Genomic DNA, 15,792 nt, shown 5'->3' with positions numbered 1-15,792 from the left:
CAGTTGGCTTTAATGTGACCACATTTGTTGCACTAGTAGCATGTGGGAACATTTGTTGAAAAGCTGACAGTGAAATTTGGTGTAGGTAACAGCCCACGTCCACCCTGGAGTTGTGCTCCCCTGCCTCTACCACGCCCTCCTAGTGCACGATCAGCAATCATCCCTGTGGCAAGAACATCATGCGTAGATGCTTGTCCGGCCGAATCATCTGACATGCCTTTTAAAGACATCTCGTACTAGAACAGTTTAGCGCGTAAATCTTCAAAACTGGGCAACGTCGGCAAGCACAATAAAGAAGTGACAAGAACATGATACTCTTGATCCTAGGGCATTCAATGTCTGCTGCACTTTTTCTTTATCTGACACTGGATATCCAACAATGCCCAATTGATTTGTGATACTTTTGACTTGATTTAAAAATTCAATAATGGTTATTGCTCCCTTTTTTAAAAGTTGGAATTCACATTTGAGAAATAACACCTTAGCCTCTGATATCTAAGAGTAGGTCTGAGCTAGAGTCTCCCACAATACTTTAGTTGTGCAATCATCAGGAATAGAAACTAATACTTCTTGCGACAATGTGGAAGTGATGTACGCAACGAGGGCCTGATCTCACTTCATCCAAGCAACAAATGCAGGGTTGCGAATGATGTTTGGCAATCCTCCGCTTCTTGTGTGATAGATTCTGGAGGCGTTGGAATGGAGCCATCCAAGTGACCTGAAAGGTCTTGACTTCGAATGAAGGGAGTAATCTGCCTTTTCCAGGCCAGGTAGTTGTTTGTGTTTAACTTTTCGGAAACTAGTTGCCCCAGAAAATTGGAAGAAAGAACAGAGATTGTTGAACTATCCATTTGCAGAAATTTATGGCAGAAATAGACTTTATAACAGAAAGATCAAGGTTGGCTGAAATGAGACTGATATTATAAAAGACTCAGAAATCGGCTTATGATAGAAGAACCAGAGAACGTCATGACAGGATTTTAAAGAATGTCACAACAGGGTTTAGACAGCTGATCTGGGTATTGTTTCAGTATTTGTGAGACAAATAACGAACCATGAGCAGATCTGAGTGTATTCAAATCTGTGAATGGAATAACGAGCTTTGAATTGGAGTAACAGAGGTGTGTTAAATAAGAAGAATGTAACCAGACCAAATTCTCGTGACCAAGAGAGGTCACGTGAAAAAAGAAGAACAACACACACAAAAGAAAAGGGGAGAACTCAACTGGAGTGACCAGTCTAGACAGAAAGAACTCGAAACAGAGGAAACTCGACTGGGGTGACCAGACTAGATTTACGTGAGAGGACACGTGAAACGGGGGGAACTCAAAAATAAAAGAACTCGGCTGGGATAATCAGTCCAGACCAGATCAAATTCACGTGAGGAGACAGACCAGACTATATTCATGTGAAGAGATACGTGAAAACAGGAATAACGAGGAGAAAAACGAAAAGAAAAAGAGAAACAAATCATGACCTGTCGAGGAGGAGAACACAGCTTTTCCAGAAATGAAGTGTGACCTGACGAGAATGGGGATACAGCTTTTCACGTCCCTGATGAAAGTCGTTTTACTCCCAGTACTGTCGTTGCTCTGATACCATGTCAAAACTGCCAGTAGGTTGGCGTGTTTTGTTGTAGAAACCGAGAAGAGGAGTGGGGGGGGAGAGAGAGAGAGAGAGAGAGCAGAGACTTCTTTGGTGAAATCGACAGCCTTAACTTTTTCAATGCAGCTGCACTAATACTTCATTAAGATAAATAGGGTTAGAGTACTTTTTACATGGACAAAATTGTCCTATGTTAGTAATACAAATTACATTGGAGTATAGAACATACACGAACCATATGGATCTTCTACTGGATCCATATCCGATCCATATTCTAATACATACAGTGGCAACTAGGATTGATGTGGTCGCTTGTCTTATAAGCTGCTTACATATTTGATATAACTGTTGCCGTATGAATGTTTATAAATGGCTTGTGATGCAATGGTTTATGCTTTACGATTAATTTAATTACTTGTTGATGGACTGAGTCATTTGATGGTAATTGTATGTCTTATGAGCATTGTTATGAGTGCTTGTCTTATTCAGTTGTTTTGTTTGGCTGTCGGATAGAGTTAGTTACTCTTTGCCTATAAAATCAGTTGGATTGCCATATCTGCATGTTCTTGTTAAAATACATGTAATCCATATATATATATATATATATATATATATATATATATATATATATATATATATATATATATATATATCCAATAGGGGTATTTTAGTCATTTCACAAGTACCCGATAGGGGTACTTGTTTCTTTTCATTTATTTTTTGTAATTCTTTTTTTTTGTTCACTTAAAAGGGGCCCACCATGGAGTCGATGGGGCCCCCAACGGTCACATTTGTAACTGTTGGGGGCTCCCAACGACTCCATGGGGAGCCCCTAGGTGGCTCTTCTTTTAAGGCCATCCCTCCTCTCCTTCTTTTGGGTATATATAGGGGTGAACCCCTCTTGTATTTTTCACTCTTGAGAGCTCTCTCTCTCTTTCAATAAGAGACATTTATATTTTTATGTTGTGTTGTCTCTTGTGGGTTTGGATGTTACCTCTTTTGTTTGTTCATTAGTGGGTATTATAAGTGTTTATCGCACTCTTTGTTTTCCCGCATATTTCATTACATGGTATCAGAGCCTTGTGTATGCTCTTCTTCTTAATATAGCTAGTTGAGTAGTTATATATTATTGTTTTTTGTATCTCGCTTCGTTTGTCCTCTTGTGAGTGATTAAATGGAAGGGGAACAAAAGATTGATCTCTCCTCCAAGCTCAATGGCTCCAACTACATGATGTGGGCCGCCGCCACGGAGAACAACCTCAAAGGTAAAAAACTTTTGGGATACGTTATGGGCACCATTCCGGAACCACAACTCCAACTCACTAAGATGGATGGTGATCAAGAAAAAACTCTTGAAGGAAATGCACGCATGAAGGCCATTGAAGATCATCAATCTAAAGTGGAAGATTGAAAAAGTAAGCATGCGAAGATTCTTGCTTGGTTCATGAACAATGTAGAGCTCAAGATTTGCGCCAACATTGCCAAGTTTTTGGATGGCTAATGAAGCATGGTTCTTTATGAAATGTATGTTTACTCAAAAAGACCTTGCTCGTCAATTTTTTCTCCAAGAAAAAATCCGGACTATCAAGCAAGGAGAAATGAGTGTAAGGGATTACTATAGCACTCTTAGACCCTTATGGGATGAGCTATCTTTACTAGAACCAAAGTGGGTTTCTAGTGTGGATGTGAAACTAAGAAGAGAACAAATGGAAAAAGAACACTTTTTCAAATTTCTATATGGGCTTAGGCCCGAATATGAACAAGTTAGATCTTCCCTTCTTCATAGATCTAAGCTTCTTCCCTTGGAAGATGCCATAGCCAAAATATGCCAAGAAGAAACTCGTCTTGGCATGATTAAAGGAGGAGATGATGTTTTGGTCGTATCTAAACCCAGCAACCATGTAAAAGCCTATAAGCCTCCACACTTTGGAAGGCAAAATAATTACAATGGCAACTATAGAAAAGCCATTTGTCATCATTGCCAAGAACCGGGTCACATAAGACCTAATTGCCCTAAGTTGAGTGAAGCACCTAAAAACAAGGTTGCCTCCGTTGAAGAAGCTACTCAAAAGGAGGAAACTATCAAAGGGAAGGAGTCTTTTTCTCTTGCTCAACTATCGGAAGCACTACAAACTCTACTCAAGATTCCATTAACCTCGGGTGCCGCCATAGCTTCTTCCTCTCCTCTAAGTATGTCTTCTTGGATCCTTGATTCTGGAGCTTCCTTTCATATGACCCCTCTTGAAAATGAGCTTTCTGATTTGTGTAATAACTCTAAAAACTCTTATGTTTCAACTGCCAATGGTACATCTTTACAAGTAAAAACTTTTGGAACCTTAAATTTTTCTAAAGATTTCTTTGTGTCAAACGTGAGAGTGGTACCTCAACTTAATTTAAATCTCCTCACTGTTGCTCAAATATGTGATCATGGATGTGAAATCTCCTTCTCAACTACGGATTGCTCTATACAGGATCTTCAGTCCGGGAAGCAGATTGGGCAAGGCCATAGGAGGGGAGATCTCTATTACATGAGCAACTTGAAACTTCCCACTAATTCCTTTTGTAACCATGTCCAAGATAAAAATATTGAAATTTGGCATCAAAGACTTGGACATCCAAGTTTCTCAAAAATGTACTCCTTTCCATTTGGAAAGAAATTTTGTAATGAGAAACATTTTGTTTGCAAGAGTTGTATTTTTGGCAAAATGAAATCCACCCCTTTTCCAAATCGAACTTTTGTGTCCAAAAGACCTTTTGAGTTAGTCCATTCGGGCGTTTGGGGTCCTTCCCCGGTCATGTCTAAAGGAGGATGCTCCTATTACGTTACTTTCATTGATGACTATACTAGATATGTGTGGATCTACTTTCTCAATTTAAAATTTGAAGTCTTTGACTTCTTCAAAAAAATTCATATGATAGTCAAAAATCAATTTTCAAGTAATATATCTACTCTTAGATCTGATTCAGGTGGAGAATATCTATCAAATGAATTTCAAAATCATTTAGAAATAAATGGAATTTGTCATCAAAGATCGTGTCCTAGGACTCCTCAACAAAATGGTTTAGCCGAAAGAAAACATAGACACATCATGGAAACCACTGGGACACTCCTTATTTCCAAAAAAAATCCAAAGAGTTTTTGGGCCGAAGCCGCCTTAACCTCAACTTACTTGATAAATAGAATGCTATCTTCATCCTTACAAAATACATCTCCATATGAAAAATTATTTGAAAGAACACCCGATTTCAATAGATTAAGAATTTTTGGGTGTAAATGTTTTGTTCTTACACATAAAAGAGACAAATTATCTCCTAAAGCTATTGAATGTGTTTTCTTAGGATATGGAGAAAATCAAAAGGGTTTTAGATGTTTTGACTTAAAAAAATAATAAACTCTATGTATCCAAAGATGTAACATTTTTGGAAAATGAAAATGGTTTTATGAAAACTAAAGATATTGACGAAAGTGAATATGCTTTCTTATTTGATCTTCTCTCCCAAGAAGATGAGACTCCTCAAGAAGAGGAAATCTCTAATGAGTCGTTAAATGACCTAGAGGATATTCCTCTTGACAATGTTGAAAATGAAAGTGATAGACCAATCCAAACCTATGTTAGGCGTGGTCAACAAGCTCAAATGAGCGCCTTAGAAAAATACTCTCAAGGGTCCAACATAGAAGAAACTTCTTTAAGGAGATCCGGCCGAATCTCCAATCCTCCTAATAGGTTTGTTTCCTATGAGTCTCTAACTCCAAGGTATAGAGCGTGTCTAATTGTGTTACACTCATTTCATGAACATTCACATTATAATGAAGCCAAAAGCATTCCCAATGGGTTGAAGCCATGAACTTAGAGCTTAGTGCCCTTTAAAAGGCAAAAACTTGGGAAATAACTTCATTACCCACTGGAAAGAGATCGATTGGATGTAGATGGGTCTTCAAAATTAAAACTAAAAGTGATGGTTCATTAGAACGCTATAAAGCCCGACTAGTAGCAAAAGGATATGCTCAAGAATACGGTATAAATTATGAACAAACTTTTGCACCCGTAGCTAGGATGACCAGTGTTAGGACTCTTATCGCCGTTGCATCAGTCAAAAAATGGCCTATCTATCAACTATATGTTAAGAATGCATTCCTAAATGGTGAATTAAATGAAGAAGTTTACATGGATCCTCCACCAAGAGTATGTATTGGTAAAAATAAAATTCTCAAACTTAAAAAGGCATTATATGGTTTGAAACAAGCCCCAAAGGCTTGACATGATAGATTTAGTAATGTAATGATAAGTTTGAATTTTCGTTCATGTTATACTGACACTGCTTTGTTTGTGAAAAGTGCAGGGTCTTCAGTAGTTATTTTACTACTTTATGTTGATGATATGATCATCACTGGAAGTGATGAGCAAGGAATTAATGATATTAAGAAAGTTTTGAAAGAAAATTTTGACATGTCTGACCTTGGTTTCTTAAGATATTTTTTAGGAATTGAAGTGGCGTACTCTCCTCGAGGGTACATTCTCTCTCAGATGAAACTTGATGCTGATATTTGTTCCAAATCTGGTATCTCCGATGATAAGAAGACAGAAACCCCTGAAGTCATCAATGCAAAGTTAAGGTTGGAAGATGAAACACCTCTCGAGGATCCTACTCCCTATCGGCAACTTGTTGGGTCTCTAACCTACTTATCCATCACTCGGCCAGACATAGCTCATGTCGTTCACTCTGTCAGTCAGTTTCAACATGCACCTACAACAGTACACATGAGTGCAGTCTTAAGGATCGTCAGATATATCAAAAACACCATAACTAAGGGAGTTTTTCTTTCCTCCTCCTCATCACTCAATTTAATTGCTTATACTGATGCTGATTGGGGAGGAAATCCCAATGACCGAGTCTCAACTACGGGTTTTTATGTTTTCTTAGGTGACTCTATGATTTCTTGGAGATGCAAGAAGCAGCACAAAGTATCCTTGTCCTCAGCAGAAGCGGAATATCGTGCTATGGCCACTACAACCATGGAACTTGTATGGCTAAGAAGTCTCCTCAGTGATATGGGCATTGTCATCTCTACTCCTTCGAAGATGTGTTGTGACAATAAAAGCGCAATTTATATTGCAAGCAATCACACCTTCCATGAGCGTACTAAGCATATTGAGATGGACTGCCACTACGTACGTGATGAATACCTAAGAGGAACCATAGCACTACCTTACGTCACATCCGAGTATCAGTTGGCGAACTTCTTCACTAAGGCCCTTGCTGCTCCTCGCTTTTTGTTTCTCCTTAACAAGCTTTCGGTTATATCCCCGTAAAACTTGAGGGAGGGTGTTAAAATACATGTAATCCATATATATATATATATATATATATATATATATATATATATATGTTTATATATATATATATATTGTCTAATATACCCAATAGGGGTATTTTAGTCATTTCACAAGTACCCGATAGGGGTACTTGTTTCTTTTCATTTATTTTTTGTAATTCTTTTTTTTTCTTTTTTCGTTCACTTAAAAGGGGGCCCACCATGGAGTCGATGGGGCCCCCAACGGTCACATTTGTGACCGTTGGGGGCTCCCAACGACTCCATGGGGAGCCCCTAGGTGGCTCTTCTTTTAAGGTCATCCCTTCTCTCCTTCTTTTGTGTATATATAGGGGTGAACCCCTCTTGTATTTTTCACTCTTGAGAGCTCTCTCTCTTTTTCAATAAGAGACATTTATATTTTTATGTTGTGTTGTCTCTTGTGGGTTTGGGTGTTACCTCTTTTGTTTGTTCATTACTGGGTATTGTAAGTGCTTATCGCACTCTTTGTTTTTTCGCATATTTCATTACAGTTCTAGCGTGTTGTGTTTACTATGTGAAGTGATCCGATGCATATTGTTGATATACGTGCTTATGCCCATATTGTGGCTACTGACCCCAAGAGCGGTCAATCATTCAGAGCAATCGATTGTATAGATGCATGTATCACTGAGTGTGGTGTTTGTTGAGGACCTGATCTCCAAAGGATTATCTGTGAGGGCGTGTATGATCAAGATCAGGTGACTCAGCTAGAGTGGTAGAGTCTCTGTGAGGATGTACACTGTCCACGAACGGGTAGCCGCAAAGACGGTGAACTCCTGTGAGGAAGTGTATGGTCCAAGACCAGGTATATCATCTAGGGCAGAATTCCTTGTGAGGTTATACATTTCCCAGACCAGGTGATCTGGCGTTGATCTTGTTGATTGCAATAGTGGCTATCGACCCTGAGAGTGGTCATTTGCGTTGATGTGTGTATCGCAATAATTTTCATTGGATATGGCATTTGTTGGGGACCGGATTCCCAAAGGTTTCGCTGTGAGGGTATGTATGATCAAGACCAGGTGACCCGGCTAGAGTGGTAGATTCTCTATAAGGATGTACACTGTCCACGAACGGGTAGCCGCAAAGACGGTGAACTCCTGTGAGAAAGTGTATGGTCCAAGACCAGGTATACCATCTAGGGTAGAATTTCTTGTGAGGTTATACATTTCCCAGATCGGGTAATCCGGCTAGAGCGGTAGAATCTCTGTGAGAATGTACACTATCCACGAACGGGTAGCCGCAAAGACGGTGAACTTTTGTGAAGAAGTGTATGGTCTAAGACCAAGTATACCCTCTAAGGCGGTAATTCCTTGTCAGGTCGTATATCTCCCGGACCGAGCGATCCGACGTGGATCTTGTGTTTTTGCTTACCATAAAAAGTTATGGTGAGCTGTGATGATCTTCTGAGATTGTTTGAGATAGCCACTTATGAATCTATAGTTTTGGCTTTCTGCTTTAGCATAATTACATGTTGATCCCTTATGTGAGAATCAGATCTTTAGCGATTTTAGATCATTATCATATTTTGGACCTTCTATGGAAGGGTGGACTTTTCTGAGAAAGTATGACGCCTTAGTGAGTCATAACCGGTGACAGTTAGCCGCGTAAGGCCTTGAGAGATGGGAATAGATAAAGGTTATTCAGGACAAAGCGTTTGTTAGAAATAGTGAGAGCGACAAACGATGTCCTGATAATGATTAGATGCAGAGACCCCGTTCTAGGAACGAGAACACGCTTGTTGTGTTGTAGTTCACAGCTTACGATCAAATGGATTGTATACTGCGTTTGCCAGTTGCACTGCTTCATTGCTTTGAACTACTTGCTTGCACTACTTACACATTTGCACTGCTCACTTACCCGCTTGCACTGCTTACCCTGTTGCACTGCTTCCTTGTTTAACTGCATATCTGCTTTAAACTACTTAGCATACTGAATTAAATGTACTTAATTCAGTTTCCTGTAGTCTCTCTTGTGCACCTACTAGTTTTTCGTGAAACTAACACATTCTATGGGTACAGGTGATGATTAGGTACACTACGGGCGATGGCGCGATTGCAAGATGGCTTCAAGACTTCTTCTTCCTGCTCTTAGCTCGTATCCTGGACGTTTTGGGTTTGTAACAGATTTTCCCTTGGATACCCTAATTTTGTGAGTTTTGGTTCTTTTAGCTAACGTGCCCAAAGTTGTCAGCTTGCCTTCTGATTTAACAAAAGAAAAATCTTCCGTTGATTTCATAAACAAACTCTGAAGAAAAGAGATAATTCTAGTCTCTTGCCTGTTTTTCTGAAAAGGTTTGCAAGTTTGAAATTTGGGGCGTTACACCTATAAAGTGTAGATAGCTCTTCATTTCCAGCAGATATGACTACAAGCGCGAGCATTGCACCGTCTAAGATATCATTATCCTTTTCTGCAAAAAAAATATTTAATAACTATAACAAGAAAATGCAAATGAAATAATAAAATAATTAAATCATGTAGACGTTGGAGCCCCTCCAACGATCACAAATATGACCGTTGGAGGGGCCCAACGTCTATATATGGGCCCCCCAATGCCTCAAAAGAAGGAAAAAAAAAAGGAAAAAGAATAAAAAATAAATTACATATGTATTCCAAGTGGAATATGCGTAAAAATGGGAAAGGACACTTTTACCCTTATAGGGTATTATATGAAATAGTTTATATATATATATATATATATATATATATATATATATACATATATTTATATATAGATACATAGACATATATTTATATATAATATATATATGTCTATGTATCTCTCTCTATATATATAGATATATATATATTTAGGATACATTTTAACATCTCCCCTCAAACTTACAGTGTGATGACCAAAAGTTTGCCAAGAAGAAAAATGAATCTAGGGGAATGGAGAGCCTTAGTGAAGAAATCTGTCAGTTGGTATTCTGATGTTACATAAGGTAGATCAATGACACCCTTTAGATATTCTTCTCTAACATAATGGCAGTCCATCTCAATATGCTTCGTGTGCTCATGAAATGTGTGATTCTTATTAGCGTACGTGTGTATTTGTGTGTTTTATTATTAAAGTTATAGATGGATATTGAATCTGGGTTTTGGATCCAATATCCAGCTATATTTTAAATGTATACCGTGAATCTTCTAATTTCTAACAATTCTTTGCAATAGGGATAGACATGGGATAGATCCTAGAATTAAGTGGTGGGCACTGAAAGGAGCTAAACAAGAAATGTTTGTAGAGCGGGTAGTTAAGGAAATTGATTGGTGTCTCGAGGAGGATTCAGAATCAATGTGGAATAAGATAGCGGGTAGCATGAGAAAGGTGGCTAAGGAGGTATTGGGTGAGTCTAAAGACGATGCGCCGCTGGGTAAGGATACATCACGGTGGAACGAGGATGCCAAATTAGCTACTAAGGTTAAAAGAGAGTGTTATAGAAATCTAAGTAAGAGTCATGATAATGAGAATTTGGAGAAGTATATGATAGCAAAGAAAGAAGCTAAAAAAGTAGTTCGAAACGCAAGGGATAAGGTATAAAAGGAGGTTTATGACAAGTTGGATACCAAAGAGGACGAGAAGGATATTTATAGGCTTGCAAAGATGAAAGATAGAAAATCGAGGGATTTGGGTATGGTTAGATGTATCAAAGATGAAACGCATAGGGTTTTAGTCAAAGATGAGGAGATTAAAGAGAGATGGAAAGATTATTTTGATAAATATTTAATGGAAGTCATACTCAGGATCTTGGAGACTTCTCCATTCCTTTTCATGTGCGCAAGATTCAAAAGAAAGAAATTGTAGAGGCTTTGAAGAAAATGAAATCAAGAAGGGCAGTTGACCCAGATGGTATACCTATCGAGGCTTGGAAATGCTTGGGTGAAAAAGGTTTAGAATGGTTGACAAATATTTTTAACAAGATTTGGCGGACAAATAAGATGCCTAATGAGTGGAGGAATAGTACTTTGGTGCCTCTATATAAGAATAAGGGTGATATACAAGATTGCACAAATTATCATGGTATAAAACTCATGAGTCATACTATGAAACTTTGGGAGAGAGTGATTGAGTATAGGTTGAGGAAGGTTGTCATGATATCGGAGAATCAATTTGGTTTTATGCCTGGAAGATCAACTATGGAAGCTATACATCTTCTTAGACAACTTATTGAGAGATAGAGAGAGAGGAACAAAGATTTGCATATGGTTTTTATTGATTTAGAGAAGGCATACGATAGAGTACCTAGGGATGTTCTCTGGTGGACAATGATGAAGAAAGGTGTTTCTCTCAAGTAAATTAGTATAATTAAAGATATGTACGAAGGAGTAGTAACCAATGTCCGCACTTGTGGAGGGGTGACAACCAATTTTCCTATAACGGTTGGGTTACATCAAAGATTTGCATTAAGCCCTTTCCTATTTGTTATAGTGATGGATGAGCTTACGAGATCAATTCAAGAAAATGTGTCGTGGTGTATGTTGTTTGCTGATGATATTGTTTTGATTGATGAGTCTAGAGTTGGGGTTAATGCTAAGTTAGAATTATGGAGACAGACATTGGAAGCAAGAGGTTTTAAGTTGAGTAAGAGTAAGACAGAATATATGAAATGTCGGTTTAGTAAGCAACGAAGGAGTGATGGGAGTGTAGTGAAGCTTGGTGAGTAAGAAATATCGGTGGATGACTGTTTCAAATATTTGAGATCTATCATTCAAAAGTATGGAGAAATTGATGGAGATGTAAATCATAGGATAAAGGTTGGGTGGACAAAATGGAAAAGTGCAACTGGAGTTTTGTGCGATCGTAGAATGCCATTGCGGTTGAAGGGAAAGTTTTATAAGACGACAATTAGGCCCGCTTTACTATATGGTATGGAATGTTGGGCTGTCAAGACATCATATTCAAAAAATGAGTGTAGCTGAGATGCGTATGCTTAGATGAATGTGTGATAATACAATAAAAGATAAGATTCGAAACGAGGAGATACGTAAGAAGGTAAGCGTTGCATCCATTGAAAATAAGATGAGAGAGAATCGTTTACGGTGGTTTGGACATATTCGGCGAAGGCCTAATGATGCTCCAGTTAGAAGGATGGAGAAATGGGAAAATATATTAGTTAAAAGAGGTCGGGGTAGGCCTAAGAAGACTTGGATGGAGATGATAGGAAAGGATATGAATGCTTTGAACCTCACCGAGGACATGGCATTGGATAGAAATGATTGGAGGAGAAGGATTCATGTGGAAGACCCAGAATGATTTTCTTTTTTGGTTCATATCGCTGACCTCAATTGTTTTGGGATGAAGGCGTAGTTGTTGTTTGTTGCTGATGGTTAGCTAGTGGCAGACTATTTTCTCATAGCAAAGTCACAGGACTATTTGTCATAGCAAAGTCACAGGATGTTGGCTCTTCAATGAGAACCTCTTCCAACAGGTAATCCTCGGAAGGGTTAGGGAGAAACCCATTCTCAAGTTCAGTGGATTAGGCATGGTGTTTTATGCTTTATCATGGGGTTTCGTTTGCTTGTTTATATACATGAGTAGGGAATTTGAAGCTTTATTTTGGTGTTCATTTTGCTTATGAATATACATAATAGGAGTTTTATGTTCATTTCGGATTCTCTTTTGCTCCTTATATTAGTTTTGGTTTGTTTATGAACTATTCTTTGCATAATCTTGATGGTTGAGAGGCCACATTAGAGTCCTTAGATGTTCATTCGTGACTTTTATTGTTGCCCTCAATTGCTACTGGGCTAGGATTTCTCAGCATTAGAAGTTTTGGTATCTTAGCAGTACAGTTAACAAAGGGTGAATCCTTATGTACCATGAATACACAGATATAAATCAACACACACACACACACACACACACACACACACACACACACACACACACACACACACACGAATACAACATATTAGAGACTATCATGAGGAAAGCCAAAGTGAAAAGCCGTACATGAGCTAAGAATATACGTCATGATTAATGTGAAAAGTTGTACATGAGCTAAGAATATATGTCGTGATTAATGTGAAAAGCTGCACCAAGTACGAATTTAAGTTTTCAGAAAATAGGAGTCAAATTTCCCCAGATATTCATGGTTGTCGACAAGTGATTTATCATCCATATGGAAAAGGGCTTATGGAAGTGAAACACTATTGCCTATCTATGCCCTTATTGATGTATTTCTATAAAGAGAACGGAGGAGATACAAAGCATTCACATATCGTGTACTTGCAAGGCATAACAATAGATGTAAGGTAAAGTTGAAATGGGTATGGTATGGGAGATACATAAATCAGAATCTAATTTGCACATGACATGATTCTTCAGATGTCTTTGGCAGGAAAAATTCTGGTAAGCTTTGGAGGGAGTATACGTAGTAGGCTAACTTTGTACAGGCAATGCTAAATTTGATCATGTGAACCAACCCTCCGCTTCTTGTTGAGCAAAACTAGTGTATAGAAGAAGGGGAGGGGAATTATTAGCAAATATGCAAACTCAAACTGCAAGGCGAACAAATTCTGACAAGGTCAATAAACTAGGGAAAAAAATCCTACTTGAGCATCATTCTACAGCCGTCATTTACTTTTCAAATATTGTAAGACATGCATTTTACACTCAAAGTTAAAAAATAATATGTTCACATTTTAGCAAACTATAGCACAGAACATGATACAAATGATAGTTGAATAAAGAGAATAGAGGATAAACAGAAAAATATGAACTCTAGGAAAACAGAATATGAGTCCCATTGAACCCAGTCACAACCAGCAGCATTGCAACTTTTCATGGAGAAGAGGAGACATGAAGTCATCATCATACCTGTTGTATTGGTCCAGGTCCGAACTGAGGGAAACAATGAGGGATGCCTCCACTATTTCAAGCACAAAATTCATACATCAGAAACTTTATTACCACCAAGCAGGAAGAAAAGAACAAAAGAGATTTTGTTTATAGTTTTAAGCATCCATGGTTATGAAATTCCCGGAGCCATTGTGGGATGTAGATTGTATGATTTCAGACTCAGATATATCTAGGACCATTGGCAACAATTGTCGTTACATCCTGTGGACTCATTTTTCTGACCTTCAAACAAGTGAAACGACTGATTCATGTTCTTTCACCCACCAATCATTCTGTGTTACAGAGTTATATCCAACCTGAAAACCTTTTATGAGCAATACTACTGTTAAAGAATCAGAAAAGCACAGTTCGTCAAAGGAGTAGATGACAGAAAATTGTTTAGATATAGTTGCATAATTTAAAATAGCCATCTAGCGTAACTATGTACCGTCCCATTGTGGGTTCCTGACTTGGTTTTGTGCTACGGCTGAACTATTCTCTAACGGTGGATGGTGCTTAAGCAGGCCCTACCTATTGGCTGTGCGCTAACTTCTTTGTTGAACCGACAAGACAATGCACAAATAAAGCCTCCACGAACTGTGAAAAGATAAAACGGGATTCCTGGTTCGATGTGTAACCTGATGGGCTTTTGGCCATTGAACGCAGAGTCTGGTCTAACAAAAAGTAGATCCTTGCCATCGTCCAATTTCCAGGAGGTAATGCATCCACCAAACAAATAAATTTCAACCTCAGAACCTGTAAAAACACAAGCAATTAAACCGCAACAACATAAGCGGCTTAACCCGATTCATCATAAGATGCAACCAAGCAGCTACGATGAAGTTCAAGGGATTCCTAATGAGAATTGCAAAAGCACACCGTCAGCAGATTTTGCCAAGACATTGGGCAATTTCCCGAGTTCCTCCACGATTTGGACACCCTGGCAAGTGCTCGCTTGGTTTAAGCTTGCCATCGCAATTCCTCCGAACCTGCAACAAGACAAAACAATGAAAAATACACAAAAAGCCTCATCATTCCCCGGCAACAATTAGAACAAAAACCAGCCACACTGGCAATGATAACAAAAATAATCTTAGCGGGACCAGAAGAAGAAGATCAGAAAGATGCTGATACACAAAGCTGAAAACGATTCTCAATTCTGATTCCAATGAAAGGAATATTTTGAACTAGAGGATGAATAAAAGAGTTCATCGTGGGTGTGAGCTTGGGTGCGGATGAATGAAAACACGTTTTTTTTTCTCCTAGTCTTTTTCAAATTCCTGGATCAGTCACCTCCATCAAATGTCATCACGCATTTATTTGATAAGGTGGGGATCATCAGAATGGGGAAGGCAAGAAGAGCCTCTCGGCTGCTAAAAGCTCTTCCTCACCGACAACCCGCTCTCTTTCTTCAGCTTCAAAATTTCGTAAAAAACATGAGAGAGAGAGAGAGGGGTGTATTGCCGACCGATAGTTGTTGCGTCGCGAGTAGGTGATCCTCGATGGGAATGCAAAGAGGAAGAAGGAAGGAGGAAGTCGGGGAGAGAAGGCGATGGTAGTGGAGGGAAAGGAAGAAGGAAATGAAAGGGAGAGAGCACCCAAGCAGAAGCAGCCGCCTCCCATTCTTTTTCAACCGGTTGGCCCGGGAGTACCTCACCTGGCTTCTTTTTCGCAGAGATATAACTACGAGCCAAGGCCTGGGTTACCCACACCACCCGAAGGTGATGATGGCAGGCAGATATACGAAGAGATGCAAGTAACGGTGCCTGCCTGCCTGCCCGCCCGCATCAAAGTGGGCATCCAAGGAATATTCTTTTATCCGCACCCTCGAGTGAGATACGGCCATTCCATACCATTCCTTATTCCTTCTTCTTGGGCTGTTAACATCATGGCTTCTTCTCAAATCCCACCCTGCCAGCATTAAACAAACCGAGGTTTGATTGACCTTTTTTGGTCTCCTACGCACATTCGAATCGGGAAGCATCACCGCTTAACT

General features: G+C 39.0%; 1 protein-coding gene across 2 annotated transcripts in view; it reads right to left on the bottom strand.

Moving 5' to 3' along the window:
- Window positions 1–15,580, bottom strand: part of LOC149832333 (putative glucose-6-phosphate 1-epimerase) — a 54,851-nt gene extending 39,271 nt beyond the window's left edge. The window contains exons 1-4 of one of the 2 annotated variants that reach the window (XM_090014458.1): window positions 15,454–15,580; window positions 14,676–14,785; window positions 14,435–14,552; window positions 13,776–13,827 (exon numbers count right to left, since the gene is read on the bottom strand). In XM_090014458.1, coding sequence (XP_089870584.1) covers window positions 13,776–13,827; window positions 14,435–14,552; window positions 14,676–14,769 — 264 coding nt within the window. In that variant the 5' untranslated portion in view covers window positions 14,770–14,785; window positions 15,454–15,580. Of the gene's footprint in view, window positions 1–13,775; window positions 13,828–14,434; window positions 14,553–14,675; window positions 14,786–15,264 lie in introns of both variants that reach the window. The other variant, XM_090014457.1, reaches the window with a different exon arrangement.
- Window positions 15,581–15,792: the final 212 nt, after the last annotated feature.

Source organism: Nuphar pumila, chromosome 7, assembly GCF_984573655.1.
Source record: "Nuphar pumila chromosome 7, dmNupPumi1.hap1.1, whole genome shotgun sequence".
Taxonomy (NCBI): domain Eukaryota; kingdom Viridiplantae; phylum Streptophyta; class Magnoliopsida; order Nymphaeales; family Nymphaeaceae; genus Nuphar; species Nuphar pumila.
This window is presented reverse-complemented; position numbering and strand designations above follow the sequence as displayed.